Here is a 26,690-nt window from a genome sequence, read left to right on the forward strand (position 1 = left end):
TTTCTCAGCTGTAAAATGGGAAATTTCTTGGGAATTCCCTGGTAGTCCAATGGTTAGGACTCTGCGCTTTCACTGCAGAGGCCTGGATTCAGTCCCTGGTTGGGGAACTAAGATCTCACAAGCTTGTTGTTTAGTCCCTAAGTCGGGTCCAACTCTTTGAGACCCGACGGACTGTAGCCTGCCAGGCTCCTCTGTCCATGGGATTTCCCAGGCAAGAATACTGGAGTGGGTTGCCATTTCCTACTCCAGGGGATCATTCTGACACAGGGATTGAACCCGTGTCTCCTGTGTTGCAGGTGTATTCTTTACCACTGAGCCACTTAGGGAAGCCCCCCACAAGCCATGAGGCACAGCCATAAAAAAGGTGGGAGCTTTTCTTACAGGGTCAGGAAGCAGGTTTTGCTGAGCTGAGGACCACTGGGACCAGCTGTGGGCAGTCATCTAACAGACCCCACACTGCCCCACCCAGCCAAGCCAAACACAGCTCCTGGGGTCGCTTGAGCTTTAATTCTTGGAGGAGGAATCCGCCTGACTGGTGTGTGGCGCTTGGAGATGGACCTGCTGGTCTGCCACGCGCTCAGCTGCCTGCTCCAGTGCCCGCCTCCTCTGCAATTTCTCTTCCAGTTCTGCTGTCACATCTGCCAGCCCTGAGAATGAGGGTAGGGGTACCTGAGGCTCCAGTGGCACCAGAGACCCCTAGTCTAGGCTTTCCCTGCTTATATCCACCCAGGACCACTGCAGCGTAAGATGAAAATGTGTTTAGTGGCCATGAGGAACTTCAAGATGGAGACAGCAGAGCATTAAATCAAGCATGGAGTGCTCCAGAGTGTGAACACCTGGGTCCCCCTCTTGAGAAGCCCTCTTACATTGACTCCTTACCTGTGGTGGGTGAGAAAGCCTGTGCTGAGCTGGCTGCCAGCTTCCTGGCTGGGCCACTGTTGAGGCCTTTGGGCTCTGCAGGAACAGACAGATGAAGGCTGAGGCCCACCCTCAGCTATATAGGGGAGGGGCTGGGAGGAGGGACTCCCCCCCCATACCTGACATAGGCACAATAGGTGGCTTTGGAAACTTTGCCTGTAGCTTAGCCAACCGCCTGGGCTTTGGAACAACTGGTCGACTGGGGGAAGGCACTGTGGGGACAAAGATGTAGTATGTCACATCCAGTCACCAGCTTGCTACCCATTGCCAGCTCTAGCCACCCCGGTCTCCCACCCACCATCCTCGTTCACGTAGCTGGCAGCTGGGGTGTCTCCAATGGGGATGACATAGTTGTTATCCTGGTCCAGTAGTGGAGGCAGCTTGTCCTGACTGGGCGCCGGAGTGATGGACGTGGGAGGCAGCTGCTTAGGACTACCCTTGCGGGCTGCAGGACCTGGTGGGAAATTGTGGTCACTGTCGGGGCCCATGTGAAACAGAGACACGGGTGGGGATGTGTGTGTGCGCACCTGGATACAGGCCTGTGTCTCCATGCATGTGTATCTGGGCATGGGCCTGTTTATGTCTGTGGATGTGTGTCCCTCGGTAGCAATACATGGACACTGGGTGAATTTCATAAGTTGAATATAAGTAAAGGGTTTTCCTGGTAGCTCAGACTGTAAAGAATCCACCTGCAATGCGGGAGACCTTGGTTCAATCCCTGGGTTGGGAAGATCCCCTGGAAGAAGGCATGGCAACCCACTCCAGTATTCTTGCCTGGAGAATCCCCATGGACAGAGGAGCCTGGTGGGCTACAGTCCATGGGGTCAGAGAGTCAAACATGACTGAGCGACTAAGCACAGCTCAGCAAAGGTTTTATACTCTTGTGCATGCATGACACCTCACGGATGCTAAGGCATATGCTACAGCACATGTCTATTAGTGTGTACACACATGTATCTGTAAAGGTCTGAATTTGTGCTCATGAGTGGAGATGTGTGCAGTTTGTGTGTACACACGTGATTGTGACTTGAAGCATATATGTGTGCTATATGGGACTGTAACTGACACCCGTGTTTATGCATGCGTGGAGCCACTGTCTACATAGGAGCTTCTCATTATGCAGGTGGACACACACAGGTTTATGTTCATGAGTGGCATGTGTGTATGTATGTACATTTGTGTACATTGTACATACATTTGTGTATGTGTCATGCATGTGGGGTCCTCAGCATCTGCCCAGTCTAGGAAAGACCATACTGCTCATCCCACAGACCTTTGTACTTTTCCAGTCTCTTCCTTTTGCTCCATAATCTGGACCACCTCCCAGCCTGATTTCCCATCTCTTCCTAATGAAATCCTTTGAGAACTTTAGGAAACACCCACTCTTCCAAGAAGACTCCCCCCCAACTCTGCCCATCCTCCTTCTCTCCCCAACTCTAGGTTGCACCCCCAACCCCGCACTCCCCCAGCCCTCGCCTTCCAGCCCCAGGTTCAACCCCTCAGGATTGCGAGTGTGTGTGCCCAGCCCTGTCCATTCCCTCCGTAACCTGGAAGCACCTAGAGGACAGGGTCTGGGTACTTTCTGGGTCCCTGCAACTCTGGGTACAAGACTGGGCACAGGTGGAGCCATGAGAGTCCTAGGTCCTTTCCCACTCTGCCCCAGCGGCGGCCTCGGGGAGGGGGCATCACCTGGGCAGGGGGTGGAGGGGGCCGAGGGCGCCACCCACACACTCTCGCCATTCTCTTTATCCGCCTCCACGAAGCCTGGAACAGAGAAGGCGGCCTGGAGGAGGCACGGCAGCTGGGGGCTGACCCAAGGGTGTCCGGGTTGGGGAGGGGGCGGGAGAGGCATGGACTGAGTCCTCCCCCCAACCGGGTTCCCTGAGGTTCTACCAACCTATCACTTTCTCATAGTCTTCATCCAGCAGGAATGGCACCAGCGCCTTATTAGTGTGCGACACGAAATAGTTGACCACTGCTTCGAGCGAGGTGCAGGAGAACTAGGGTCAGAGAGGGGATGCTATCAGGGCCGGCGTGGAAGGGGCGCAGCCCACGCCGTTGCACTTCCCCGGACCCGGCCCAATGCTCACCGGCTCCTCCACGTCGATTACGTACTTGGCGCCCTCGCGCTTCACCTTGTAGTGCCTGACCACCGGCGTCCTGACAGGGTAGGGAGCGAGTGCATGACCTGGCTGAGGACAAGGGGCCGTCCCTCGCCCGGGCCCCGCTCCCAAGAAGGGCCTAACCCTGACCACCCCACATCCTGGCGTGGCTCTCGGCGGGGGACTAGGCCTTCAAAAGACTCCACCTTCAAGAAAGACCCTGCTCCTGGCAATGTCCCCCGGGAGAACCAAGCCCTGAGGGATTCCACTAGGACGCCCCGCCCAGGCCCCACCCACAACGTGACACCGCCCCCGATACCCGGTCACGCCCCTGTATTCGACGCCCCGCCCACCAGGAGTCGCGCATGCGCACCCATTGAGCGTCTGGAGCGTGGTGACCGACACGCCGCCCGCGCCGTCCCCGCTGGGCCGTAGCAGTAGGTTCCCGCACTCCGGGTAGCGCTCCAGGAGCAGCTGCGCCTCCAGCCGGCTCACTTTCAGGAAGCACCTGGGGCGGGCAGCGTCAATCACTGGTGCAGGCCCCGCCCCCAGAGTCACAGCCACGCCCTCCCAAAGTAACCCCGCCCCTGGGCACCCAGCCAAGCTCACCTGTCCGTCACCTGGTTCCTGGAGACCCTGCCTCACCCCCTCACAGACCCAGACTCTGCCTCTGGAAGCCCATGCCTGCCCTCCGGAAACGGAGGCCAAAACCAGACCCGCCACCCCGGCATCTAAACCTGCCCCTGAAGACCCAGATCCGCGGTCAGGAACCTAGAACAGCCCCAAACACCCAATCGGGCTCCCAGCTGTGGGGACCCAATCCCCACCCCTACCCGGATGCACCGTGTACCCGAGACCCAACGCCAGGAGACCCCATTCACTGCCCTCTGCGGCCCCATGTTCCCCAGCGCGCCACCATCCTGGAGACCCTCGGGCGCTTACGACGGCATCGCGAGCGCACGGCGGGCCTCCTCTTTGGCCAGGGCCTCGGACATCATGTACAGGTGTCCTGGCAGCAGCGTCAGGTTGGACGGGACGCGGAGCTGAACGGGGATTGGGTCGATCAGGGAATGGGCGCCTGTGACCGTGTCACAGGGGGCACACTGAGGCCAAGGTGCGGATGTAGCCAGGATGGAACCCAGGTCTGGAGGGGTCTCCCGAGCCGCCTGACACCTCAGGGGCAGAGAAGGCTTAGAGAGGACTTCCGTGATGGGGACGGACAGAGCAAATGCTAGCATGGAGGATCTCAAACTCAACGGTCTGCAGGGCCAGATGGGGAGTAATTGAGTAACAGAAATCAGGACTGTTTTCTAACACTCCTGGTTTTTAAACGACAGCAGCTGACTTTTAAATTTATAGTACTTTGTTGGCAAAACAAAACGCAGATGGTTTACACCTGGTTCCGAGGCCGCCAGTTTGAGACTAATGAGCAGGTTGAGAGGTTTGTTTGGGGAATGGAAATTTTAAAAAGGATTTCTGGGCAGGCCAAGTGGGGAAGGAGAGAGAGAAGGGCCGAGGTTGACCACTCTTACCTCCACTACTGTCAGGATGAAGCCTTTCCACATCTCCCGGGACTCCAGGCTCTCTACCTGGGGAGCAAAAGAAAAAGTATGCCTGGCTGATGAGTCTTGGTCTATCCAACTGTGAAATGGGAGTAAGGAATAAGCATCCCTGTTTCCGAGGGTTGTTAATGAAAATTAAATGTTAGAACAGGTTAATTTAGAATGATGTCTGAATGTAAGTCCTTAGTAACATGGGGGTACTATAATGTTATTACATCAACTATTTTAAATATAATTATTTTTGGCTGTGCTGGGTTTTCATTGCTGCACGCAGGCTTTCTCTAGTTGCAGTTTTGCAGGCTTCTCATTGCAGTGGCTTTTCTTGTCGCAGAGCATGGGCTCTAGGACAAATGGGCTTCAGTAGTTGTGGCACTTGGGCTCCATAGTTGTGGCGCATAACCGTTGTTCCCAGCAGGTGGAATCTTCCTGGACCACGTCGCTTGCATTGGCAGGGGGATTCTGAGCCACTGGAGCACCAGGTCAGTTCACATCCACATTTCAAAAAAACATAGATCATACATCTATGTGTGAAACCCTCCCTTGATTTATACCTCCCTCAGGGTTAAAACCCAGGTCCTTCTTGTGGCCCACAGGTCTTACACAACCTGCCCCATCCCCTCCCTGCCCTCATTCCCTCCCTCTTTCCTCCTCTCTCACTCTGCTCCAGCCACAGGGACTTTCTCACTGTTCCTCCAACATGCTAGGCACAGTTCAGCCTCAGGGCCTTTGCACATGCTGTTTCTATTGCTGAAGTTGTTTCTCAGATCTCTACACTGCTGGCTTCCTCACCTCCTTCAGGTCTTCAATAAGAAGACCTATTCACACTTCTTAATGTTGCAGCCCTGAGTCCCCATCCGCTTTCCCTTGCACTTGTCTCCCTAGCATCTGCCACCTCTAATACTCCATATATTTTATACATTTTTATTTTTTATTGTATGCTTCCACCACAAGACTCAAGACCGTAAACTCTACAAGGGCAGGTATTTCTTTTCTTTTTTTTAAATTGAAGTATAGTTGATTTACAATGTTGTGTTACTTTCAGGTGTATAGAAAAGTGATATATATGTATTTTATATAGGAGATTCTTTTTAAAAATATTTTGGCTGTACCAAATAGCATGTGGGATCTTATTTCCCCAACAAGGGATGGAACTTGCACCTCCTGCATTAGAAGGTGGAGTCTTAACCACTGGACCACAGGGAAGTCCCTATGAGATTCTTTTCCCTTATATATTATTCTAAAATACTGAATATAGTTTTCCCTGTGCTATACAGTAGGTCCTTCTTGCTTATCTATACTATATATAGTAATGTGTATATGTTAATCTCAAACTCCTAATTTATTTTTCCCCTCCTTTTTCCCTTTGGTAACCATAAATTTGTTGTCTATGACTGTAACTATTTCTGTTTGTATGTAAGTTCATTTGTATCATTTTTTTTCTTAGATTCCACAGATAAGCAATATCATGTGGTATTTGTCTTTCTCCTTCTGACTTACTTCACTCAGTATATAATCTCTGGGTCCATCCAGGTTGCTGAAAATGGCATTCTTTTGTTCTTTTTAATGGCTGAGTAATATTCCATTCTGTGTGTGTACCACATCTTCTTTTTCATTTATTCCATTGAAGAACATTTAGGTTGCTTCTGTGTCTTGGCTCTTGTAAATGCTGCTGCTGTGAACATAGTGGGGCTTGCCTTGTGGCTCAGCTGGTATAGTATCTGCCTGCAATGCGGGAGACCTGGGTTTGATCCCTGGGTTGGGAAGATCCCCTGGAGAAGGGACAGGCTACCCACTGCAGTATTCTGGCCTAGAGAATTCCATGGACTGTATAGTCCATGAGATCGCAAAGAGTCAGACACGACTGAGTGACTTTTACTTCACTTCATTTCATGAACATAGGGGTGCATGTATCTTTTTGAATTATTGTTTTCTCCTGATATATGCCGATGAGTGGGATTGCAGGACCATATGGTAGTTCTATATTTAGTTTTTTAAGGAACCTGCATACTGTTCCCCACACTGGCTGCATTAATTTACATTCTCAAAAACAGGGCAGGAGGGTACCATTTCTCCATACTCTCTCTAGCATTTATTATTTGTAGACTTCCTGATGATGGCCATTCTGACCAGTGTCATTGTGGTTTTGATTTGCATTTCTCTAATAGTTAGTGATGTTGAGCATCTTTTCATGTGTCTCTTGGCCATCTGTATGTCTTTGGAGAGATGTCTATTTAGATATCCCATTTTTTGTTTGAGTTGATTGTTTTTTTTGATATTGAGCTGTATGTATATTTGGGAGATCAATTCTTTGTAGGTCATATTGTTTGCAAATATTTTCTCCCATTCTATAGGTGTCTTTTTGGGTTTTTTATAGTTTCTTTTGCTGTGTAAAACCTTTTAAGTTTAATTAGGTCCCATTTGTTTATTTTTGTTTTTATTTCCTTTACTCTAGGAGCTGGATCCAAAAAGATACTGCTGCAATTTATGTCAAAGACTGTTCTATGTTTTCCTCTAGGAGTTTTATAGCACATGGTCTTACATTTAGGTGTTTAATCCATTTTTAGTTTATTTTTGTGTATGGTGTTAGCATATTTAAAAGCAGAGACATCACTATGCTGACAAAAGTCCATATAATCAAAGCTATGATTTTTCTGGTAATCATGTACAGATGTGAGAGTTGGACCATAAAGAAGGCTGAGAGCTGAAAAATTGATGCTTTTGAATTATGATGCTGGAGAAGACTTTTGAGAGTCCCTTGGATTGCAAGGAGATCAAACCAGTTAATCCTAAAGGAAACCAGCCCTGAATATTCACTGAAAGGGCTGATGCTGAAGCTCCAAAACTTTGGCTACCTGATGCGAAGAACTGACTCACTGGAAAAGACCCTGATGCTGGGAAAGACTGTAGGCAGGAGGAGAAGGGGATGACAGAGGATGAGATGGTTGGATGGCATCATTGACTCGATGGACATGAGTTTGAGCAAGCTCTGGGAGTTGGACAGGGAGGCCTGGGGTGCTGCAGTCCATGCGGTTCACAAAGAGTCAGACACAAATTAGTGACTGAACATGGTATTAGAGACTGTTCTAAGCACAGGAATTTTAAACTGTGACTAAGAAGAATGTCTGGAACACAACAGGTGATCAATAATGTTAGCTGAAGATTGAATGATGGCAATTGTGGTCCTTGTGGATCAGATTGTGTTCTGGGCATTTTACACGTATTATCTTATTTTTCATTTGTAGAAACTGAGGTCCAGAGAGGTTAATGATTTGCCCAGTGAAACCAACCCAGTGATAAATTCTGTGTGACTCTGTGCTGGTATGTGTTAATGGTGGGTGTTAAGTGGAGGAAGGGTCTCCCACCAGTCACCCCTTAAGAGACTTACCTTGAACTTGATCTCCTGGTTCCGAAGGACCAAGCAGAAGGGGATGCCAGGGTCGTGGGAGTTCCCCCAGGGAGCCTCATCCGTGAGCTTCACAAAGCCTCCCAGATCTAGTTTCTCCACATGCTGTGAGCACGGAAGACAGAGTCTGAGTGCTTCATCCTCCCCAGCAAGGACATCCTGTCCACACCCTCTGTTAGGTTCTGGGGTCAAGGGCAGGCCAATTCTTGAGGCTTCATTTCCATCCTTACCTTTGTGTCCCGATTGCTGTTGTAGAAATAGAGAGTCAGGCCCTGAAGGCCTGCCCAGAACTTCTTGTAATCCTGTGGACCAGAGGTGGGGAAAGAGAGGGAGGTGAGGTGCCAGATCTGGGCACCTCCATCCTTCTCTACCTAAGGACCTTTGCACCTGCTGGGCTCTTTGCATGAACATGCTTCTCCCAGATCTTTACATGGTTTCCTTCATCACCTGCAGCCACCAGGGCAGCCCACAGAGAAAGCAGAGACACTAAAATCTTCCAGAGGAGAGAAATTAGCACCCTCAGGTAGAGACAGACCCAGGGCCAAGAGATAGCAGAGGAGGAGAGAGGACTTCAAATTGCTAAATCAGGGAAGACTTCCTGAAAGAGGAAGTAAATTAATAACCCCACCAAGGGCTTCCCTGCTGGCTCAGATGGTAAAGAATCTGCCTACAATGCAGGAGACCAATGGGGGCTCGATCCCTGGGTTGGGAAGATCCCCTGGAGAAGGGAATGGCTACCCACTCTAGTATTTGGACAGAGAAGCCTGGTGGGCTACAGTCCATGGGGTCGCAGATAGTTGGACATGACTGAGTGACTAACACTTTCACAATGAGGATAGCTCTTATATTGACAGTGATCATCTGTTCATCGAGCCACCTATTGATCCAGACATCCATCCATTTTTTCATCCACTTATGCACTCACCCATCTATCCACCCACCTGTCTACAGGCATGCTTCATTTTATTGCACTTCACAGATATTGTGGGGTTTTGTTTTTAAACAAATTAAAGATCTGTGGCTATTCTGAGTCAAAGAAGTGTCTACCGGTATCATTTTTCCAAAAGCATTATTTTAAAATTAACTTATGTGCATTGTCTTTTTGGGATACAGTGCTATTCCACATGCCCTAGAGCCCATGCTCTGCCACAAGAGAAGCCACTACAATGAGAAGGCCGTGGACTGCAACTACAGAGAAGCCTTCCCTGCCTTTAACGAGAGAAAGCCCTCAAACATCGACAAAGCCCAGCACAGCCAAAATTAAATAAGTAAATAATTAGTTAAAAAGAAAGCAGATTATTATGAACTAATTTTTTAAAATATATAGTGCTATTACATACAACAGGGTACAGACTAGTGTCAATATAACTTTTATAAAGCACTGGGAAATGAAAAACAATTCATATGGCTCACTTTATCGCAATATTTGCTTTATTGTGGTGATCTAGCACCAAACCTGCAGTGTCTTCCAAGTATATTTGTGTTTATCCATCCTTTCACCTGTCTGTCCTGGAGATGGACATGGCAACCCACTCTAGTACTCTTGCCTGGAAAATCCCATGGATGGAGGAGCCTGGTAGACTGCAGTCCATGGGGTTGTGCAGAGTCGGACACGACTGAGCGACTTCACTTTCACTTTCATGCATTGGAAAAGGAAATGGCAACCCACTCCAGTATTCTTGCCTGGAGCATTCCAGGGACAGAGGAGCCTGGTGGGCTGCTGTCTATGGGGTCGCACAGAGTCGGCCACGACTGAAGTGACTTAGCAGTAGCAGCAGCACCTGTCTGTCCATCCACCCACCCATCTGTCCCTCCATAGATTCATCCTAGATACACACATACATTTAACTATCATTTACTGAAGAACTACTGTGTGCCAGGCACTGAGAAGAAAGCAGTAAGTGAACAGACTCATCTGCTTTGTCATACACCAGCTATGTGTTACCCACTGAATGCTATTTAAGCTCTTTGTGCCTCAGTTTCCCCACCTATAAAATAGCAGATAATTATGGTACCTGCCTAGGGCTTCCCTGGCAGTCCAGTGGTTAAGACTCATGGCTTCCACTGCAGGGGGCATGGGTTTGATCCTGGTTGGGGAACCAAGATCCCCTACATGCTTCAAGGTGTGTTCACAGATAAATAAACCCTCTTTCTTAACCCCTGAGATCTCCTGCCTCTGGTGCTTTCTAGGCTGGGGAGGACTTGAATGCATGAAGGCAGAAGGAAAGGAGGAGGAAACTTCCAGGGCAAAGGCAGGGAAAAGGGTGCTTGGTTTGGGTCCTAGTGGGAGATGAGGGTGTGCCTTAGTGGAATGGAGGAGTTGAGCTTTATTCTGAGAAGGACACACACATACACTCACTGGGCCCCTGACTGGCAACAGCCCCCAGTTACCTCTCACTGTCCCCACCTGCAGTCTATATGGACCTTGACCCCTGTGGCTAAGGTTCACAGAGTTAGCTCAGGGATGGGGGAGGAGGGATGCCAGGGTGGGGAGTGGTGTCAGAAGACACCCCCCTACCACGTTGTTTCCTGGAGGAAGTCCCCAATCCTGTTTATATCTGAGATTCAGAAAGAGACTAATAGAGCCAAGCAGGGAGAGACACAGAAAAAGAGCTCAGATCAGAGTCAGAGAGAGATACAGACAGACAGAACCTTTCCCAGCCCCCAGTCCATGCCTTGCCCCAACAAGCACCCACTCCACCCTCCTTAGCAGGCTGGGGAGGTCTAGGTTCAGAGAGGTGCCGCACCTGCCCAGGGGCCGCCCAGCAGTGCCAGCTCCCCGGCCCGTCTTACCCGATCTCGGGGTCCCTTCTTCCCCAGGAAACTCTCATAGTAGTGCGAGGGCAGGGCACTCTTGGGCTTGGGGACCCGGGGCGGGCTCAGGGCCAAGGCCATGATGGGCCAGGGTCCTTGGCCTGGCCTGGCTTCTCCCTCCAGCGGGTGCTCCAGCTGAGCCAGGAAGCTGAGAAACAGGTTCCAGGGGAATTTCCTCTCTTCTCTCAGCTCCAGAGCTCCCTCCCCTGCCAGCCCTGGGCGGGGGCTGGGCCAGGCAGGTCCAGGGATTCTAGGGAAATCCCGGTCTCTCTGGTGCCTGCAAGAAGTCAGGGAGTCAGGGAGGCCTGGCTGGAGTCAGGGAACAGAGTAGGGAGCTGCTGGGGGGCTGTTGGTGTGGTGTGGGGGCATCAACAGGGGCACTTGCATAAACAAAGACCTGGAAGGGAGAGAAAAGAATCTGATGCCGCAGTTGTGAGGGAATGAGACCAGAGAGTGACACAATGTCCAGGAGGCCTGTTAGGTTGCCTGGACATTAGAAAAATCTGGCTTGTATTTACCCAAAATTCTTGCAGAGATTTTGACAGGACTAGCACTAAATATGTATATCAGTTGGGGGAGACTACGCTTTTTTTAAAATTTTAGGCAGTGCCACAAGTGGGATCTTAGTTCCCTGACCAGGTATGGAACCCACAGCCCTCTGCATTGGAATGCGTAGTCTTAACCACTAGACTGCCAGGGAAGTTCCAGACTTGATAACTTTTGCATACTGTGTTGAGTCTTCCAGCCCACAGACATGGTCTTTCTCTTTTTCCCTTCCTTTCTTCCTCCCTCCTTCCCTTGTTTCTTATTGAAGTATAATAATATTATGTTAGTTTCAGATTCTCTTCATTTATTTAAATCTTTGATTTCTTTCATCAGTGTTGTATAGTTTTCAGTATCCAAGTACTGTATCTGTTTGGTTAGATTTACATCTAAGCATTTCTTTTTTTCATTCTATTTCGAAACATTATAAGTGATATTGTATTTTCAATTCCAGTTTTCATATACTCATTATTAGCATACAAACATGCCATTGATCTTTGTGTGTTGATCTCTTATCCTATAACCTTTCTGAATTAACTCACTCCTTAGTTTTATGGGCATGTTTGGGAGATTTCTTGAAATTTTGTACACAGGTCATGTCATTTGCAAATAGGGTTAATTTTCAATTTATATGCCTTTTATTTCTTTTTCTTGTCTTATTGTAATGGCTAGCACTTTCAGGACTCTGTTGAATAAGAATGGTGAGGGTGAACGCCTTTCCTGTTCCCAGTCTCAATAGGAAAAGTGTTAAGTCTTTTACTGTGAAGTACAATGTTACTTGAAGTTTTGTCGATGTTCTTCATCAAGTTGATGTAGTTTCCCTCTGTTCCTGGTTTGCTGAGAGTTTTTATTATGAGTGGGTGTTGAATTCTATCAAATGCTTTTTTCTTTTTTCATGAATAGATACGCTCTTGTGACATGTCTTCTTTAGCTTGTGTATTAGTTTTCTGTGGTCGCTGTAATAACTTATCATAAATATAGAGATTTAATACAACACAAATGTATTATCTTACAGCTTCGTAAGTTAGGAGTCCTATGTGGTTCTCATGAAACTAAAATCAGGGTGTTGGCAGGACTATGTTCCTTATTCTTTTTTTCTTTTAAATATTTATTTATTTGGCTGTGTTGGGTAGTGCATGAACTCTCTAGTTGTGGCGCTCTGCAGCATGTGGGATCTCAGTTCCCTGACCAGGGATCAAACCCACATCCCCTGCATTGCAAGGTGGATTCTTAACCACTGGACCATCAGGGAGGTCCCTGAGGGCTGTGTTCTTTTCTGAAGCCTCAAAGAATGAATCTATTCCATTGCTTTCTCCAGCTTCTAGCTTTCCCCATTCCTTCCTCCATCTACAAAGCCAGCAATAGTGGGTAGAATCCTCATGTTCCATCAGTCTGAATTTCTACCACAGTCACCTTTCCCTGACTCTCTTTCACATTTAAGGATGCCTGTTACTATACTGGACTTAGTAGGTAATCTGGGATCATCTTCTTATTTTAATGATTATTAATTTTAATGTCTCCTTATTTTGATTAGCAACTGTAATTCCATCTGAAAACTTAAATTCCCTTTGCCATGTAACCTAAATATTCCTAGGCCTTGGGAATTTGGACATTGACATCTTTAGGGAACCATTGTTCCACCTACCACAGTCTCTTTAATACAGTGGAAAACACTGATTGAATTTGGAATATGGAAACAGTCCTGCATCCCTGGAACAAACTCCACTTTCTCGTGATATGAATACTTCTTTTTATATATTGCTGAATTCTATTTATTAATATTTTTTTAAAGATTTTTTTGGTCTGGATTCATGAGGGATGTTCTGTAGTTTTGTTTATTTATACTCTCCTTATCTGGTTTTGGTATCAGGGTGATGCTAGCTTCATAAAATGAATTAGGAAATGTTCCTTCTTCAATTTTCTGGAAGAGATTATGTAATGCATGCATGTACACTAAGTCACTTCAGTGTCTGACTCTCTGCGACTCTATAGACTGTAGCCTGCCAGGCTGCTGGGTCCGTGGGACTCTCCGGGCAAGAATACTGGAGTGGGTTGCCATTTCCTTCTCCGGAAGATTATGTAAAAGTGGTGTTAATTCTTCTTTGAACCTTCGTAGAATTTTTCACCTGGGCCTGGAGATTTCTTCTTTGGGAGTTTAATTTTTTTCAATTATTGTTTTCCCAAACAAATTAATATTTTTATTAGCAAGGTAAAAAAAATATGTTTTTTAAACACAGGAGATTTTTACCTCAAATACTTGTTAGGTCCTGCTACTGAGATGAACTTGTAGCTAAACAACTTATGAACCGTGATGATACCTAGTCCCTTTTGGGGGACTTTTAAAATTACAAATTCAATTTCCTTAATAGTTCTAGGATGGCCTGGACTTTATACACATAGCAAAGATTAGCCTTGGGAATTCACTGAAGAACTGTGTAACTCTTCCTCTCCTGAACTGTCTGGTAATGTTGATTACACTACCTGCCATTTAGGGGTGCCATAAATTATTAATGGTTGATAAGGTCACAGTGGCTAATTTATCAAAGGCAATAGGGATTCATGGAAGGATTGAGAGCAATGCGGAATTATGGAAGGATTTAGAGCAATGGAGGGAGGTGGTCACAGTTGCATTTTAGTAAGATTCCTCTGGGGCTAGGGTGGGAGATGTAAGCGGTGTGTGTGAATATGGAGGACATAACCCTAACCCTAACCCTAACCCAGGAAATGATCCAGGTGAGAGATGCTGGAGATTCAGCCCTGGGTTTTAGAGGAGAGGCAAAGAGAAAGTAGACAAGGCCATGGGCAAATAAACTAAGGCCATTTGAGCTCTGTTGAGTCTAAGCAGCTGTGTGTTGTGTTCAGTTGCTCAGTAGTGTCCAACTCTTTGAATCTCACAGACTATAACCCACCAGGCTCCTCTGTCCATGAAATTTTCCATGCAAGAATACTGGAATGGATTGTCATTTCCTTCGCCAGGGGATATTTGCGACCCAGGGATTGAACCCATAACTCTTGAGTCTCCTGCATTGGCAAGCAGATTGTTTACCACTAGAGGCACTTGGGAAGCCCCTTAAGGGGCTGGGAGATGCCTATTTGATGGCTGGACCCTGGGTGGGTGGTGAGATGACTCCAAAAGGAGTCAGGGACACAAAGTGAGTGTCAGGGAACATTAACTATCAAGTTAAGAAGAGAAAAATGGAATTTTCTTTAAGCCAAACTGAAGATTACAACAGGAAGCAGATTTTCTGAAAGCACTGAGAATGATTCCGCCTGTTAGTAGGCACGGTCATATATATTTCATTTGTGCATGCATGCCTGCTGCGTCACTGATTCCCTGACCAGAGATTGAACCCACGCCCTCTACGGTGGAAGAATGGCTTCTTAACCTCTGGACCTCCTTGAGACAAAGGATCATACATCAAAATGACATACTGATATTTACATAAACTTCACTAAGGATACATAGTCCAGGTAAGCAAGTACAGAGTGAGCAGCAGATCATCATGACCCCTACAGAGCTGGGAAAGAACGCTGTTCTTAAAAGAAGATATATTGTCAACATTAGAAAAACAAACAAACATGGAGAAGGAAATGGTAACCTATTCTTGCCTGGGAAATCCCAGGGACAGAGGAGCCTGGTGGGCTACAGTCCAGGGTGTCACAGAGTCGGTCACAACTGAGCACGCATGCATGGTTGACACTTCGTTGTACAGCAGAAACTAACACAACATTGTAAAGCATTATCTTTCTATTTTAAAAAATGGGGGAAAAAAGAAATAAAATGTTAGAAAGAGAAAAGAGATTTTTACTGTGGAGCAGGAGTTCCTATCTTCGCATCTTTGAGGGTCTCTGGTTAATGTGTTACACAGATTAGTGAGAGGGAGGGAAGAGGTCCAAACAAAGAATTGTTGCTTACTTTTTCTTGTCCTGCCTTAAAATACAAATCTTAATGCATCACGAGTAATAATAATCACTCACATTCCCCAGCTCTTACTATACGTCAAGTCCTCTTCTTTAACAACTCTGAAGTAGGAACTGTTATCCCCAGGAGGAAACAGAGAGGTGGAGACACATGGCCAAAGTCACAGAGCTGGGAAATGGTAGAGCAAGATTTGGAGCTAGGTTCACTCTCATTCCAGACCACTATGGCTGGACAGCCCTGTCCCTAACAGTCTGTCCCCTCTTTCAGACCGGCATCGAGTACATCCATCTGTAGCTCCTGCTGCTGCTAAATCGCTTCAGTCGTGTCCGACTCTGTGCGACCCCATAGACGGCAGCCGACCAGGCTCCGCCGTCCCTGAAATTCTCTAGGCAAGAACAGTGGAGTGGGTTGCCATTTCCTTTTCCAATGTGTGAAAATGAAAAGTGAAAGTGAAGTCACTCAGTCGTGTCCGACTAGTAGCGACCCCATGGACTGCAGCCCACCAGGCTCCTCTGTCCATGCGATTTTCTAGGCAAGAGTACTGGAGTGGCTTGCCATCTGTAGCTAAGTCCAGCCAAAAAATTGCCGTGCAGCTGGAGGGAGCCCTGCCCAGGGCTTTCAGCCCTCCCTGGGGTTGGGGAGTCCCAGCGCTGGGAGGTGGCCCTGCGCCTCGGGGCAAAGGTCCTGGGACAGTGACCAGAGACAAAAGAGCAGCAGCTGTCCCGCGCACTTCTAGCCAGTCTCCGCCCATGTGCACCGCGAGCTGAGGGTTGCGTGGGAGAAGGGGCGGTGGGGGGGGTCTCAAGGGAGGTTTGACCCGCGAACTGATTGGTTGGTTGAAGACCAGACCCTAGAACGGATTGGACGCGTAAGGCCCGGGGACTCCTGCTGACCGGTCGAGGAGGAGCATTTTAACGCTTGATTGGCAGAAGGGATTCCACCCTCTATCTTCTATTGGCTGAAGATGAAATAACCCAGTTATAATTGGCTGGCGGGCTCCGCTGCGATCTAATCAAGGCAGTCAAGGACCGCCGGGGGAGAGTGGAAATTAACCCTTTAGAGAATGCCGCCTGGCTTGGGCACTTTAGAGTCGAAGCGCCGGGCTGTTTCCTCGATTCTGGCCTGCAGCCCCAGGGTAGTGGGGCTCATCCTCCCAGGCCACAGTGTCTTCCTGGTACCAACAGCTGAGGCCTGTGGGCCCCTCAATAGGAGTGGTAGCGGATCTCAATTTCCCCGCTAGTCGTAGCGGGTTGAGCCCCACTACGTCCCCCAGCCCCAGGGCTCAGTCGGTGACCTCGGGTGGAGTCATTGGTTCTCTGAAAGCGGAAGCCCCCGGCCTCGGTGTTCCCAGTGGTGCCCCGAGCTCTCGGTTACCACCTCCCTCCCACGGAAGGTGGCCTCAGGCCTCAGTTTCCCGAACGGTCCCCTAGGGTTGAAACCTCACCTCCCTCTCCCGCGCGAGCAGGCCAGAGTCTGGCTTTCCCCGGCTCGCCTCTGCTGGCCAAGGCCCCAGTCGCCCACCGGCGGCGGCCAATGGCAGGGGTGCTCCCCTCTAGGGGCGGAGCCGCGTCACGTGCCGGGAAGAAAGAGCCCGAGGCGCACCGGGCGCGGGGCGTGGGGCGGAGCGGCCATGGCAGGTACGGCGGGCCTGGCGGGGGGCCGGTGGGGCACTGGGCTGGGTGGCTGCACCGGTTCAGGCCGCGCGGCTCCGCTGCAGCCTGTCGCTGCCCGTAGCTCCGGAGCGGCTGTCCCCCGCGGGCGGCGCGGGCGAGGAGGCGCCGGATGAAGACGAGGACGAGGCGGAGGCCGAGGACCCCGAGCGGCCAGGGATATCGGGAGGAGCGCGCGGCGGCGGCGGCGGCGGCGGGGCGGGACCGGGGAGCTGCGGCGGGCCAGGGGGCGCGCTCACTAGGCGCGCGGTCACGCTGCGGGTGCTCCTCAAAGACGCGCTGCTGGAGCCCGGCGCCGGAGTGCTGTCCATCTACTACCTGGTGAGCACCTCCCAGCCTCATCCCATCCCAGCTCGTGCGAAAAGGGGAAACACGGGTCCAGTGTGCTTTCTTGCCGCAAGCCGAGCCCCTGGTGTGGGGAGGGGAAACTGAGGCACAGAGCATCCTGACCCAGCAGGAGCCTTTCTGGGTGGGAGAACATTGTTCACCAAACTCTCCATTCCACAAAGGAGAATCTTAGGCTCAGAGAGGACACTAGTGCCTTCCTGGCTATGTGACTTCACTCAACCTATACGTATCCTAGTTTCCCCATCCGTAAAATGGGATTTTCTTTCCTCCCATGGGGTTGCATGAGGATGCAATGAATAAACTGCTCAGTAGTGTGCCTGCTGCACAGTAAGTCCTTTATAAGTGTCTGTTGTTATTACCATTATTGTTATTGTTCTCTTTGTGAGTGGGAGCAGTTTGTGAATTGAGCATCTGCTGTGTGCTAGGCTGTGTTGGGTGTTAGGGACACAGTGGAGATCAAGTCAGATGCAGTTCTTGTCCTTTGGGGCTCACAGTCCAGTGAAGGGAGTGGGGATGGGCACATAACTGGACAGTTTCAGTCCAGGCTGATCAGGATGGTACCTAAGCTGGAAGCCTCCTGGAAGGAAGTGGGAGATGGATGGCAAGCCCTGGGAAGCAGCATGGGGTCAGGGAGGACTTCCTGGAGGAAGGAGTCTTGTTGAGTACCAGCTCCTGGATCCAGCCAACCCACTGTCACTGCAGGGGAAGAAGTTCGTGGGAGACCTGCAGCCCGATGGAAGGATTGTGTGGCAGGAAACAGGCCAGGTGTTCAACTCACCCAGCGCCTGGGCCACCCATTGCAAGAAGCTGGTGAACCCGGCCAAGAAGTCTGGCTGTGGCTGGGCCTCTGTCAAATACAAGGGCCAGAAACTGGACAAGTACAAAGCTGCTTGGCTCCGGAGAAACCAATTCCATATGACTGCAGCTGCTGCTGATGAGGTACATCCTTCAGCCTCCCTGACTCACTGCTGGATAAAGAGTGCCCAGAGAGAGACTGCTGGAGCTGGGGCCTTGAGGGATGAATAGGAGTTACTCAGATTGAGATGAAGGGTAAAGAGCTTTCCAGAGGAAGGAATGGTATGGGCACAGCTTTGTAGGCGTGAAGAAACACATGATGCTTAAGGAACCATTGTTAGCTGATGCAGCTGGAGATTCGATGCCTTAGTAGCTGAGGGGGCTGGCAACATTGGCAGGGACCAGATTTTAGAGGGTCTTGAATGCTGTGATAGTAATCACACACACACACACACATACACACAGAGGCTGGAGTTGATGCTGCAGTCTTTTTTAAAAAACGTTTTTATTTATTTGGCTGCATCGGGTCTTAGTTTCGGTTCGCGGGCTCTTTGCTGTAGTGCGTGTGCCTCTCTCTGGTTGTGGCTTGGACTCCCGAGTGCACAGGCTTAGTTCCCCCATAGCATGTGGGATCTTAGTTCCCTGACAAGAGATTGAACCCAGATTCCCTGCATTGGAAGGCAGATTCTCAACCTCCCGACCACCAGGGAAGTCCCCTGATGCTGCGGTCTCGAGGCAGAATTTCTTGTTTTCCAGGAGCCTCAGGTTTTGCTCTTAAGGCTTTTCACCCGATTGGGTGAGGCCCACGGACAGTATCAAGGGTAATCTTCTTTTTTGAAAGTTAACTTATTGTAGATGTCGACCACATCAACCCGATGCCTTCACAGCAACACCTGGACTAGCGTTTGATTCAGTAACTGGGTACTATAGCTTAGCCCAGTTGACTTATAAAACTAACCTTCACACCACAACATAGGGATATTCATTCAGCAAGCATTTAATAAATGCCAGCTGTGTGCCAGGCCCTCTTCTACGTGCTGGAGATAAAGCAGAGAGCCAAATGAGAAACATCCCTGCCTTCATGGAGGGAGATACAAACAAAAGAAATAAGTCCATTTTATCATACTTTGGAAGTAGTGAGCAGGGGCAGGGGATGCAAGTGAGAAAGGAATAGGATGGCCAGGGAAGGCCTCATTGAGAAAGTGACATCTGATCAGTGAACTGAAGGGGTGGAGGCAAGGAGTTATAAAGATTTTTGGGAAACAGCATGTGCAAAGGCCCTGAGGCTGGACGGTCTTGGTGTTTTGGGGGAACAGCAAGCCTCTAATGTGGCTGGAGCAGAGAGTGTCCATAGGGAGAGAGGGAGGAGGGAAGGGCAGGGAGGGGACAGGGGCAAGTCGTGGAGGGCATGGTGGGCTGTGGGGAGGAGTTGGGCTTGTACCCTGAGGGAAGTCGGATCCCTGGAGTACTGTGAGCAGAGTAGGTGTGGGGCCTGAGTCAGGTCTTAGCGGCGCCCTCTGCTGGCCGCTGTTGGGAGGCCAACAGGAGCCAGGGATTCAGGGTGCAGGTGGATGATAATGGGGTGAATCTGGCCTGCCTTTGAGGAGGAAGAGGCTAAGTTCTGGTTAATTCTGAAAGTGGATGTGATGTGATTTGCTGGTGGTTCTGATGTTGGTATTAGGAGATGTTTTGTTCCCCTAAATGTTTTTGCAAGCGTGTGGACAGGATTACCCTCATCGGAGATGTGTGGAGGAGCAAGTTTAGGGGGATGGTCTGGGTGGCCTTGTTGAGTGTGAACACCCCCTTTGGAGATGTCAGGGACTAGCCGGACCTGGGGTCCGGAGGTCAGGGAAGACCTAGCCTGGAGTCAGGACTGTGGGCAGTTGTCCAGGGGGCACACGGGGTTTGAGCCCACCCAGAAGGGGTGTGGGTGGGGGAATAAAGAGGCGGGAGGATCCAGCCCTGGGCCAACGAGTGAGATGGGGGAGAATAAGAGGGTCCAGGAGAGGTGGAAGGTAAGTCGGTCAGTGTGGGGGTGGGGATCCCTGAGGAGTTACCAGGAGAGGCTGCTGAGAGGGGGCGGGGGGCAGAGACTGAGATGTGGCCATTGGGTTTGGACAGAGAGGTCACCTCGTCAAGGGCTCTTTAGGAGAAAGGAGGAGGAGAGATTATTGAGAGAATCTGATCAACTAATCTGTGCAAAGTGTTTACCAGCTGGATGAATGGAGCAGCAGGGCATATGCTTGGCATATGCTAAATGTTTTGCACGCATTATCTAATTTCACCCTTATGCCACCGCTGTGGGGCAGGAAGTCATTGTGCCGTTTTACAGGAGAATAGAGCCTGAAGTCCAGAGAAGGCAATGGCAAGCCACTCCAGTACTCTTCCCTGGAAAATCCCATGGATGGAGGAGCCTGGTGGGCTGCAGTCCATGGGATCCCTAAGAGTCGGACACGACTGAGCGACTTCACTTTCACTTTTCACTTTCATGCATTGGAGAAGGAAATGGCAACCCACTCCAGTGTTCTTGCCTGGAGAATCCCAGGGACGGGGGAGCCTGGTGGGCTGCCCTCTATAGGGTTGCACAGAATCGGACACGACTGAAGTGATTTAGCAGCCCCAGCAGCGGAGCCTGAAGTCAGTTTGTAATAGGCAGAGGCTGGATTCCAGCCTGAGCAACTGGTCCATATCCTAGATTGTCTCTGCTCACTCTCTCCCTCTAATGGGCACCCGGGGCAACGACAGGAATGGCAGGTTCTGGCCTGCCAGAGTTCTTGGTCGAACTTAGGGGGGCGGGTTACGGAGAATCCAGCTAAAAGTCCTGTCGCGTTTCCCCCCAATCCCGACCCCACCCAGAGCCCGGCCAGCGAAGGAGAGGAGGAGGAGCTGCTGATAGAGGAAGAGGAGGAGGAGGTTCTGACAGGAGCCTCAGCGGAGGACAAGAATAGGAGACCGCAAGGGAAGGGCCCCTCGGAGCCCGTCCACTCGGGTAAGAGGCGTGGGGGAGGGGAGGAGGTGGGGACGGTAGGGGTAGGTGGACAGAGCTCAGGCGGGGGAGGAGGCTGGGTGTAGAGCCCGATAGAAGCCTGGCTGACTTCCCAGCCCTCGCTGCCTAATTTCACTCTCAGAGCCTGACTTTTTAAGCTCTAATTCTACATTTCTTGGTCCCACTGCCTAATTTCTTTATCCCTACTCCTCCATAGGATTTCTTTGCCCTGTTGCCTGATTTCTAGCCCTGCTGCCTGATTTCTTTGCCTCCCTGTCTGGTCCTCACCTGATTTCCTGATCCTTTCTTCTGATTTTTTAGTTTCTTATGTCCGGTTTGTTGACTTGCTGCCTTATTTCTTTGTTTTTAAAAACATTGATTGATTGATTGATTTAGCTGCACTGGGTCTCAGTTCCCGCATGCGCGATCTGGTCCCCTTAGCAGGGGTGGAACCCAAGTCTCCTGCATGGAGTCTTAGCCACTGGACCACCAGGGATGTCCTTTCTTGATTTTTTTAGACTGCCCCTGGAGTCTTCTTTCTTTCTTGGACTGCCTGGTCTTGGTTTTCCAGTTCCTGGCTGGGGAGAAACTGATACTGACTTATTTTCTTAACAACCCCTGCCAACTCCCCAGAGGCCACGCCCCCAGGGAAAAGGGTGGAAAACAAGATCCGGGTGCCGGTGCGCTACTGCATGCTGGGAAGTCGTGACTCGGCCAGGTCAGATGCACCCCATGCCCGCTGGAACCCCCACCCTCATCCCCATCTACAGACGCTCTTGCAGCATGGGGTTTGGGGACAAGGGCAGGCAAGGGACGGATGGAGACAAGGCCTTAGATCTTCAGAGCTGGCTGTGGGACCGAGGGAGCCAGTGTGTGGGTGAGGGAAGGGCCTTGGGGTTCTTGAGGCTGTGGAACCTTCCTGGCTCCCACAGGAACCCCCACACCCTGGTGGAAGTAACGTCTTTCGCAGCTATCAACAAGTTCCAGCCGTTCAACGTGGCCGTCTCCAGCAACGTGCTGTTCCTGCTGGTGTGTGCCCAACTCCTACCTTGTCCTTTAGGGCTCAGGGGCTCCCAGGCCTGGGGAGGGGCTGGTCCCTGCCCAGAGGGTCCTTGGAACAGAGACCTTGTTTGCTCTGTTCACTGTTGGTAAATAGTAGGCACTTAATCAGTATCTGAGGAAGGAGGGGGATGGGCTGACCCCCAGGACGGCCTTGGGACGAGGCGCAGTCTGAGCGCGTCTTCCCATGTCCCTCCCCCTCCCCAGGACTTCCACAGCCACCTGACCCGCAGCCAGGTCGTGGGGTACCTGGGGGGCCGCTGGGACATCAACAGTCAGAGTGGGTATTGGGGGCCCGTGGGCAGAGAGGGTGTTTGGGGCCGGGTCGATGTCCATCCCTTTCCCACCTCCGTGCAGTGCTCACGGTGCTCAGAGCCTTCCCCTGTCGGAGCCGGCTGGGGGATGCGGAGACTGCGGCCACCGTGGAGGAGGAGGTGAGGGGCGCATGGCGACGGGGCATTTGTTGGGGGGGGGGGAAGGCTGGCACGCACACAGCTGTCCTGGCTACCGCGTCAGCAAAGGTGCAGATAGGTACGTGTGAGCTCCGGTCCCCGCACCTGTGACCCCCACCATCATTCTTCCTCTGCGCAGATGCCGCCAGCCCCTTCCCCACTCAGCCTGCCTGTCAGCTGGTAAAGGCGGGATAAATATTAAATGCCCCCCTTCGATGTTTTCTTAACAGTGCTTAGTGCACGCCCAGCACTGCGCTAAGCGCTCCACGCCCACCTTTTCCAGCATGGTCAGTTCGGAGGACAGAATAGGTGTGCATTCGGTGCACAGCTTTCTCCACCCACCTCTTCCTTTCTCTTTACGCTTGCGCTTGCCTCTACTTGCGTTCGCACATCTGCCTCTTTATTTAACTGTTTATTGAGCACCTACTGTGTGCCACCTCATGCGAAGAGTTGACTCACTGGAAAAGAGTCTGTTGCTGGGAAAGATTGGGGGCGGGAGGAGAAGGGGACGACAGAGAATGAGATGGCTGGATGGCATCACCGACTCGATGGACATGAGTTTGAGTGAACTCCGGGAGTTGGTGATGGACAGGGAGGCCTGGGGTGCTGTGATTCATGGGGTCGCAAAGAGTCGGACACGACTAAGCGACTGAACTGAACTGTGTGCCAGGAATTGTTCCTTGAGCTGGGGATACAGCAGTGAGCAAAATGATATTTTGTCTTAGATTTACAATAGGAGCATTTATTATTTTATTATTATCTTTTGGGTGCGCCATGGCGGCTTGCAGGATCTTGGTTCCTACACCAGGGATTGAGCCCCACCCCTTGTGGGGCAGTGAAAGGTCCAAGTCCTTAACCACTGGACCACCACTGGAATATAGGAGGCTTTTTAAAAAAATTACTTGTTTGGCTCTGCTGGGTCTTTTTTCTTGTTGTGAGGCATGGGGGCTTCTCTTATTGCGGAGCACGGGCTCTGGAGCATAGGGACGTAGTTGCAGCTCCCAGGCTCCAGAGCACAGGCTCAGTTATTGTGGATGGGCTTATTTACTCCCCAGCGTGTGGAATCCTCCCGGATCTGGGGTTGAACCCTTTATCTCTTGCATTGGCAGGCAAATTCTTTACCACTGAGCCACCGGAGAAGCCTGGAGCATCTTCTTTATGTCTTTGTTGACTGTCCCCCTCACTGGATTCGCTGAGCTCGGGGCAGGGTCTGTCTCGGTTTGTCACTGCTGTATACCCAGGGGCCTGGTACACAGCAGGTGCTCATTAAATGTTGGCCATGTGGGGCTGGATGGGTGCCTGGCGTGCTGGCCGCCGGGAGTTGCCTGAGTGCACCAGGGCTGGTGGAACCCCACGGTCCCGCGCCAACCCCAGCCGTATTTCTGCCCCCAGATCTACCAGAGCCTGCTCCTGCGCAGCCTATCCCTGGTGGGCTGGTACCACAGCCACCCGCACAGCCCGGCGCTACCGTCGCTGCAGGACATCGACGCGCAGATGGACTACCAGCTGCGGCTGCAGGGCTCCAGCAACGGTTTCCAGCCCTGCCTCGCCCTGCTCTGCTGTGAGTCCAGGGAAAGGGGCGGGCGTGGGCCCTGCCGGTCACCGAGATCCCAGGTCCATCCCCTTCTCTGTATCTCCACCTGCAGCCCCTTACTACTCTGGCAACCCCGGCCCAGAGTCCAAGATCTCGCCCTTCTGGGTGATGCCGCCCCCTGAGGTAGGCGGGGCTTCATGGGAGGTGTGGGTGGGGTCAGGAAGTTCCTGGCTCATCTGGGGAGCTGGGGCCTCAGTTTCTCTCATCTGTGAGATAGGAACATAATCACTGCGCTGAGGCAGTAGGTGTGAGTGGTGTTGAAAAGGTTGGGGCTCCAAACTGTAGCAAGCTGCCTTGGCTACCACCTCCGACCTGAGACCTGTCTGGTTTCATTCTCCAAGTCCAGTCTTGGAGTCAGAAATCAGCTTTAGAAAGGAATTTGGGAGCCATGGCCACTCCTGTGTGTGTGTGTGTATGTGTATGTGTGATGGATGCCACCCTGCCTGCCTGGTCACATTGCTGGGTTCTTCTGAGATCCCATGTGGCTCTGAATCTGATCCCAGCCCAGAGCCAGGCCTGCAGTATCGATTCCCTGGCTTCCAGCCCAGGGAACTTCCCACTGTGCCCTGCAGTATTGGGCTGGGGGGCGGGGGTGGGGGGAGCTAGTGGTGACCAGCTTGTGTCTCCACCAGCAAAGGCCCAGTGACTACGGCATCCCCATGGACGTGGAAATGGCCTATGTCCAGGACAACTTCCTGACTAATGACATCCTCCATGAGATGGTAAGCTCACTCTGGGATGGTGTGGGTGGGGGACCCTGGGAGGAGCAGGCGGGGGCTGAGGGTACCCCACTAGTTGGACATGATTCTAGGACTCAGGAAGCTGTGGTTGAAGGTGCCACATCAAGACCCAGATCAGGTCTCTTCTGCTGCTGAAAATCACGGGCTCTCAGGATCAAGTCCTCAGTCCCTTCCTTGGCCCCCACCCCCACTAGGCCTCCTTGCTGTTCTGGAAAGTGCTAGGGATGCTCCTACCTTGGGCTTCTGCATCTGCCACTGATTCTCCCAGTGGAGACATGTGAGGACCTCAGGTATTACTTCTGCCATTCAATAGGCATTTAAACAAATGGAACTAGCATCACACCTGTGACCTCAGAGATGTTCCTGCTCAGACTAAGACTAGGCCAGGAAGCCTTACAGGGCTGCAGGGGTAGAAAGAATCACATTCAGCAATTCTTCTGCTTCTGGGGGAGGCGTCTCCTCCTCCAGGCAGTCCTCCCTCCTGCCAAGCTTCTTCATTTCCCCAGGGTGGCACTGCTCGGAGGTCCCTCTCTTGGGGAACTGGGTAACCCCTACATGCTGCGCTGCGTTAGTCCAGAGGCCCCTTGAGGGGCGGCAGCGGCTGGGGCTCTTGTGTTCCCTGTCCCACTAGATGCTGCTGGTAGAGTTCTACAAGGGCGCCCCTGACCTTGTCAGGTTCCAGGAGCCTTGGAACCAGGAGCACACCTACCTGGACAAGCTGAAGGTGAGGCTCACACCCCGAGTCCCGTGCAAACCCTCCCTTTTGTAAATATCTCAGGGAGCCCCACCAGAATATATCCACAGGCAGCCCGAAGAAAAGTGAGTTAAGTGGGTTTGTACAAAAATATTTTAAGTTAGATATGAGCGCTGCCAAAGAAAAGTCACGTTTGTCACACCAAGGTGGTGACAGTGGAGATCGCTATCAAGTACAGATGAAGGTGTAAAAGCCTGCAGCCCTTGTGGCCCGGGGTCTATCCCGGCTGGAGACGCTGCCCCTGAACAGGAGGGGCTCTGAGTCCGAAGCACAGCAGAGCTGAGCCAGGCAGAGGAGCTGGTGCTGGGAGTAGGCCGATCCAGTCCGCCCTGCCCCCTCACCCCATTAAGTCAGCGGTATGTGTCAGCAAGGGCTTGGCAGCCTTTTGTGTCCTGCCTGGGAGTCATTCTCAGAAGACACATCCCACTCGGCTTTACAGAGAAACAGCATCATGTTTGCTTGTTCTGTTCAGACTGAACAGTGACCCGGGCTTAAAGCTGCCACACTGGTCATCTCCTACCGCGGTGCTGGGTGGGTAGGGTGGGCGTGGCCTTGGCGCACAGGGGGCGTGTGAGGGCCGACTGTGGAAGGTGTGGAGGAATCTTACCGGACGACATTCCTAGACCCAGGATGCACCTGGAGGTGTGGTTTTAGGGACACCATCGGGGTTAGTGGAGCTCTTGGCGGGGCAGCAGCCCTGAGGCGCCGGACCTGCCTGTTTTCAGATCTCCCTGGCCAGCAGGGCGCCCAAGGACCAGGGCCCAGGCCACGTGCTGGAGCAGGTTTACAGCGTCCTCAAGCAAGGGAACTGAGGGCACCAGTCTCCAAAGACAGGAGAAGGCTCTGATCAGACATGGCCCCTGCACCTCCTGGGGAGGGGATGGGTCCAGGGCTTCTGTGCTGTTTGTCCTGTGTGACTGTGACAGCAGGGGCTCAGATCATATAATAAAGGAGAAACAGTCCAGGTGTCTCTCAGGTGCTGTGATTGTGGGGAGGCCCTGAGCTGGTGACTAGGCAAGTGACAGCCA

General features: G+C 51.3%; 2 protein-coding genes across 5 annotated transcripts; one reads left to right on the top strand and one right to left on the bottom strand.

Annotated features, from left to right (window-relative positions):
• Positions 1–360: 360 nt before the first annotated feature.
• On the bottom strand, positions 361–16,804 carry STAP2 (signal transducing adaptor family member 2). The gene is made up of 14 exons (XM_055428641.2): positions 16,709–16,804; positions 10,779–11,076; positions 8,216–8,287; positions 7,968–8,090; positions 4,553–4,609; positions 3,963–4,063; positions 3,394–3,528; positions 3,009–3,078; positions 2,816–2,918; positions 2,608–2,682; positions 1,217–1,372; positions 1,038–1,130; positions 880–954; positions 361–647 (listed from the first exon to the last, which is right to left on the bottom strand). Exons 2-14 carry the CDS (start codon positions 10,878–10,880, stop codon positions 505–507), a joined length of 1,305 nt encoding a protein of 434 aa, XP_055284616.2. The 5' UTR covers positions 10,881–11,076; positions 16,709–16,804; the 3' UTR covers positions 361–504.
• On the top strand, positions 16,758–26,624 carry MPND (MPN domain containing). Of its 4 annotated transcripts, none has more exons than XM_088838895.1 (13): positions 16,758–16,901; positions 16,999–17,255; positions 17,985–18,221; positions 20,934–21,066; positions 21,697–21,781; positions 21,996–22,092; positions 22,330–22,402; positions 22,480–22,556; positions 23,967–24,135; positions 24,221–24,291; positions 24,801–24,890; positions 25,584–25,632; positions 26,388–26,624. In XM_088838895.1, the coding sequence occupies exons 1-13, from the start codon at positions 16,895–16,897 to the stop codon at positions 26,507–26,509; spliced, it is 1,467 nt and encodes a 488-aa protein (XP_088695021.1). In that variant the 5' UTR covers positions 16,758–16,894; the 3' UTR covers positions 26,510–26,624. The 4 variants fall into 4 exon arrangements, with proteins under 4 accessions (XP_088695021.1, XP_088695022.1, XP_055284610.2 ...); XM_055428635.2 differs by having other exon boundaries at positions 16,783–16,901; positions 16,982–17,255; positions 25,540–25,632; XM_055428639.2 differs by having other exon boundaries at positions 16,880–16,901; positions 25,540–25,632.
• Positions 26,625–26,690: the final 66 nt, after the last annotated feature.

This window comes from Moschus berezovskii, chromosome 8 (assembly GCF_049115385.1).
Source record: "Moschus berezovskii isolate FMDL1 chromosome 8, NW_MosBer_1.0, whole genome shotgun sequence".
Lineage (NCBI taxonomy): Eukaryota > Metazoa > Chordata > Mammalia > Artiodactyla > Moschidae > Moschus > Moschus berezovskii.

What these genes read in the sequence shown, in the direction of transcription:
- MPND (XM_055428635.2), top strand. Translation starts at nt 16,798, where the DNA reads ATGGCAGGGGTGCTCCCCTCTAGGGGCGGAGCCGCGTCACGTGCCGGG. An exon ending in ATGACATCCTCCATGAGATG is followed by an intron (nt 24,891 to 25,539) that starts GTAAGCTCACTC and finishes CTGTCCCACTAG; the next exon opens with ATGCTGCTGGTAGAGTTCTA. An exon ending in CCTACCTGGACAAGCTGAAG is followed by an intron (nt 25,633 to 26,387) that starts GTGAGGCTCACA and finishes GCCTGTTTTCAG; the next exon opens with ATCTCCCTGGCCAGCAGGGC.
- STAP2 (XM_055428641.2), bottom strand. Translation starts at nt 10,880, where the DNA reads ATGGCCTTGGCCCTGAGCCCGCCCCGGGTCCCCAAGCCCAAGAGTGCC. An exon ending in AGACTATGAGAAAGTGATAG is followed by an intron (nt 2,683 to 2,815) that starts GTTGGTAGAACC and finishes TCTCTGTTCCAG; the next exon opens with GCTTCGTGGAGGCGGATAAA. An exon ending in CCCCTCCACCCCCTGCCCAG is followed by an intron (nt 1,373 to 2,607) that starts GTGATGCCCCCT and finishes ATTTCCCACCAG; the next exon opens with GTCCTGCAGCCCGCAAGGGT.